The 5,287-nt window shown below is 45.7% G+C and overlaps 1 protein-coding gene across 1 annotated transcript in view; it reads left to right on the top strand.

Moving 5' to 3' along the window:
* galnt1 (UDP-N-acetyl-alpha-D-galactosamine:polypeptide N-acetylgalactosaminyltransferase 1) overlaps nucleotides 1–1,946 on the top strand; it is a 40,782-nt gene extending 38,836 nt beyond the window's left edge. Inside the window, exon 13 of the mRNA XM_080858425.1 lies at nucleotides 1,566–1,946. Coding sequence (XP_080714551.1) covers nucleotides 1,566–1,712 — 147 coding nt within the window. The 3' untranslated portion in view covers nucleotides 1,713–1,946. The remainder of the gene's footprint in view (nucleotides 1–1,565) is intronic.
* Nucleotides 1,947–5,287: the final 3,341 nt, after the last annotated feature.

Here is a 5,287-nt window from a genome sequence, read left to right as displayed (position 1 = left end):
TTTAGTTCCTATGTGTCAAGAGTTCAATAGCGGTATGTGTGGCTGGGTGTGCGTATTTGCACCCGCATTTGAACATGCCCATGTTCATCCCACAACGCCTCACAGCCAAGTGTACACATGCTTGTGTGATTGGTAATAAATGCCCCAGGCCAAAGAAGTCAGAAAGCATCAAGTTCAACACATTCACCCTCAAACCAGCCCTCTGCATGGGCATGAGTGTGTGTCTCTGTGTGTGCGTGACTGAGTACTTGTACACACACACACACACACACACACACGTGCCTGTAGCTGTTGATTCACTACTCCCATGCTTACTCAGTGAACACACAAACACACACACACTCACACACACACACACACACAGCTGTGAGGGTTTCAGATGGAGGCCATTGTCGCTCAATCTAAATGTCCAGTTGAGCGCTCTTTTAAAGTGAGACGGAGAGACAAAAGACGACAGAATGGAGTGAAGAGAGAGCAGGGGGCAGAGAAAAGGAGAGAAGAGAAGGAGAGATGGAGAGAAGGAGAGAGAGTGTGACTGAGAATGGCCCAGAAATCACTGCCCATTGCAATTCCAGAAACACTACTCCCTCACTCCCTCTGTCCCTCAAGAGGGAGTTACAAGGCTATGGCCAGAGAGGGAGTGTTGCTGAGAGGATGATGAAGAAGAAGAGAGGAAATAAAGAGCACTTTAAAAAGGCAGCTGAGTGTTTCTGTGAGGATGATAGGAGGATGAGAGGCGTTGGGCAGTTGTCTTCAGAAGAGTGAAGAGGCCCGGTGGGTTTCTGTGTGCAGACTCCAGCAGACAGGGGTGCTGTCGAGTTTGAATCTTGGGGTTCAGTCACTGGTTGTTCCAGCTGCAATTTGACTTGACTTTTAGGAAATGTATGGGTGTGTGTGTGTGTGTGTGTGTGTGTGTGTGTGTGTGTGTGTCTGAGTGTGTGTGATAGAGTTACAGGAAGCATTAGCTTCACTGATGCAGTTAAGAAGGCCATAAGGTAGGTAAGACAAGCTGGATTGGAGATGTTGAGGTGTGTGTGAGCAAGTGTGTGCGGTTGCCTAAATGCGTGTGCTCAATCAGATACACAAACTTTAGAGACAGAACAGCCTTTGTAAGGGCCTGAGAGAGGTAAGGTGATATCTTGTGCGCATACACACTCCCATTCACACAATTGCAAACACACACTCCCTCTGTCGCCCTTGACTGTATTTTACCCAGCCGTAGGGTGTTGTGCGGAGTCCTTTGGGTACATTTGTGTTTTGGTTTCATTTGTTAAAGGATTTATGTATAAAGGTATCCATCCATGTCAGTTCTTGTTTAATTACTACTCATTGACATTCCATCACACCCAGCATGTGATGGGTGCAGTGTGTTTGTTCAGCACACCTTTTCAACACACACACACCCACACACACACACACACACACACACACACACACACACACACACACACACACACACCATGCACCACTGTCAAGACTGTGAAGATTGATTTAATTTGTCTAAGAATGTCACTTCTTGCATAACAGAATGTGATGTTTCTCTCTTCCTGTTTCCCTACGTGCAGCGCTTGACTCTGGTGCACGTGAACAGTAATCAGTGTTTGGATAAGGCCTCGGAGGAAGACACCCAGGTGCCCAGCGTGAAGGACTGCAGCGGCGTCCGCTCCCAACAGTGGCTGCTCCGCAACGTCACACTCCCCGAGATCTTTTGAGCGCACACACGCACACGCACAAGCACGTGCATGCGCGTACACACACCTACGCCGGAAGACCGGGCGAAGAAGGAGAAAGAGAGAGAGAGAGAGAGAGCCGGAGAGATTTAGGTCTGAAACGTCTTGAACTTTTTTTATTTCACCAGATAGATGGAGAGAGACGGAGAGAGAGACTCTGTTGTTTGTTTCGCTGCGAAGAGAGAGACATCAGTTTGGTGCGCTCATCATCCTCCACTGAGGAGCATATCAGTTATGTTTACGAGACAGCCTTCCTTCCTTTCTTTGTGTGTGTGTGTGTGTCTGTGTGCGTGTGTGTGTCTGTGTGCGTGTGTGTGTGTGTGTGTGTGAGGGGGTGATGTGTGCCGGAGTGTGTGTGCATGTGTGTGTGGGAGAGAGAGAGAAATAGTCTCTTCCTTGATATTTTTATTTAAACCTTTTTTAACATTTCAGATGAAGAAGAGTGAGTAGAAATGAGTGTGTGCGTGCGTGTGTGTGTGGTGGAGTGTTATGGAGACTTGCTCATTAGATGGGATGCGCAGGCCCCAGTGGACCCCTCCAGTGAGCATCAGTTACCTGAAGGAACTCAAGCGGCTCCCCCTGTTGGCGGCACACAGAACTGCTAACTGTGTGACCTCACCTGTCAATCAAACTGAGACTTGCAGGGAGGTGGCCCAACCTGAGGAACTCAAAGCGTTGATCATCAGTCAGTTAATCAATCAAACTAAATCACTGATCATTAAACAAGGCAAGAAGCTCTGGCCAGGACTATGAATGAACAAAGACTGGCTGTGATCTCTTCCATATTCATGTGGATGTGTGTTACGTTTCAACTCGCATCAATGACTTTGCTTTGTTCTTAAAGTTACTGGGTTGGTGTTGTTGCCAGTGCCACACAAGTGCTCAGAGTTTTTATTTCAAGTTTTAACGTTGAGCTTCTCTGTTTACTTGTTTTATTTTGTGTTGATTTGTGGCCTGTGTCTTTGCTGATGTGTGTAGCACGTAAACACTTACACACACATACACACACACAAACACACACACACACACACACACACAAAGAGAGATCTGTGTCTTCCAGGTGACCTTAGCACTTCCCTCTTCAAGTCAGTTACTCGATTATTAGACTTACAGTCATATCATTCAATATCACCTTTACAGAAACAGTGTCTGCATGTTTTCTCTCTGTGCATGTGTGTGTGCGTATGCACAAACATTTGTTAAGTGTGAATGTGTCCGTGTGTGTGTGTGTGTGTGTGTGAATGTAGATGTGTGTGTTTGTGTACACACAGTGGACTGATCAGTCTAAAGAGATTCAAACTTTACCTTTTTTGTTGACATTTCATTTCAGTTTACTCTGTCATTTTTGTTTGTTTACATGTATGTATGTATGTATGTATGTATGTATGTATGTGTGTGTTTGTGTGTTTGTGTGTGTGTGTGTGTGTGTGTGTGTGTGTGTGTGTGTGTGTGTGTGTCTTCTCAAAACTGCCATGTATGGCACTCGCAGCATGTGTTGTGATGTCTACATGGGTGTGTGAGGGCGAGCTCATGAGTGGATGACCAGATGTGGAGGTGGATGGCTGTTGTCCTTCCCTGACCTCCCATGACCTCTCCCATGTATGAGGAGCATGTGTGCAAGAGTCGGTGAAGGCGTGAGCTCTCTTCTGAAGACATCTTCCTCCTCTTCTGAAGGAGGCATCTTCCTCCTCTTCTGAACTCTCCGTTGCCCCATTGAGACTAAGCTTCTTATTCCGCTGCTCGGCGGAGCTTTGTTTCATCAGCGCTCGCTCAGATTTGAGACCGTTCAAAGCCCCCCTTCCCTACAGAACAGAACACTCCCGAAGAGTGGCTGAATGGTACTCACCGTTGACCTTTTAATTTTTAAACATATATTATCTTTAAAAATGATTCTTATTGTTCTTAATCAAATTGGCCAATTCAAATTCATGTGGCCAGCCTGAGGTGGCATGTAAAGTCATTGCAGTAAGACAACACAACCCTACAGGAATGTCAGGGCAGAGAGGACGGGGGAAAGCAATTATGTCACAATGACGCACCATAGACGTAGTCTTGGTAAGAACAGATAAAGTTGGCTGCAGGATCTGGTTGACTTGGCTCAGCTGACGGTTGCTTTAACAGGTTTTTTTTTTTTTTAGTTTTTTTTCCAGAATGGATTCAGTCTTTCATTTCAATCTCTGTATGTTTAAGTGGCTTTTCACCATTTACATTTCTTTTTGGCACTTACAAAAAGCTCAAACACAAACAGTACAAAATGGACTAAATGATTTTTCCCCGTCTGCTACCTTGGTGTCATAGTTCATGGTGGAGTGTGGGCCAATAAACCCTGGCTCCCTCTCGGAAGCTCCCTCTTTCCAGCATGAGAACGACACTCACGTTGTATTTGCCATTGACGTCACTGACTAATAATGCTGTTTGGAACTATGTTCTACAAAGCAGATATGGCACCACCCTGTACTTGAATAGAGATGCTAATGCTAACGCTACCGCACAGCTTCCTCCAGGTCTAATAATACCTCTGTGCTTCAGACAGCCCACCGCCTCCTACATCTGCACTCTTGTGTGCATGAGTGTGTGTGAGTGTTTGTGTGTGTGTGTGTGTCTCGAGTGTCGAGTGTATGTCTGTCGTAGGTTTTTTTTATAGGAAATGGAGGGATGTGTTGAGGTAGACAGAGGAGATTGAGGAGTGCTCTCTTGGCTGGAGTGATCCACGGGCTGGAGAAATAAAACCAGTTTACACACGTTCCTGAGTCTTGTTTTTAATTCCCTATTCTCAGTTATCTTTTCCATAGATATATATTTACACTCATCTATTCACGCTCATATTATAAGCTAAGGCATATACCCCATGAACATTGATACAAACTGCTATTCACCCACACAACCAACACACTTCCTGTCCTCTGTATAAACACAGCAGAGGCTTCCACAGTAGACGTCTGTCTACTTTCAGTCACGTTCACCTCCCCTCTCTCACCTTGGATGAAATTGCTCTTGACTAGTCACATGAACACTTACATTTTTGTGCTTCATTTAATTGAATATTGATTATTCATTTGGTTCTTAATCAGTGTTAAGCCTCCTCCCTGGGTGTTCAATTAAATGTGTCACCCCACACAGGTATGTGCAAACATGCAAAGTCATTCACTTTTCCTTGTCTGCTTAAAGTGGTAGTAAACCAGCCAAGGGCAGCTGGACCTTTTGAGTAAAACAGTTAAGGCTTTCACCTCACATTTAAAAGGCCTCTCTATTTTTATATTTTCGGACACGTGGACCAGAGAAAGTGTGAACCACCAGTCCACAGACCCACAGTCTTCAAGCCATATACTCACAGCACTCAGGCACACTGGGGTGCCGCAACACATGGAGAAAGGGAGACGCTGAAATCTATGCCTCAAGGCCAGACCTCCTACCTCTCTCTGACTCCTGCTGCACACACACACAAACTCACACAAAGCCGGCTTTCTTCCAACGCGCACATGACGCACCTCCAGCTGGTCCCTTTAAAGAGCAGACAGGGAGCTGAGCTCACACTACTTTACCTGTGGGTGAATCAG

This window comes from Sprattus sprattus, assembly GCF_963457725.1.
Source record: "Sprattus sprattus genome assembly, chromosome: 19".
Lineage (NCBI taxonomy): Eukaryota > Metazoa > Chordata > Actinopteri > Clupeiformes > Clupeidae > Sprattus > Sprattus sprattus.
This window is presented reverse-complemented; position numbering and strand designations above follow the sequence as displayed.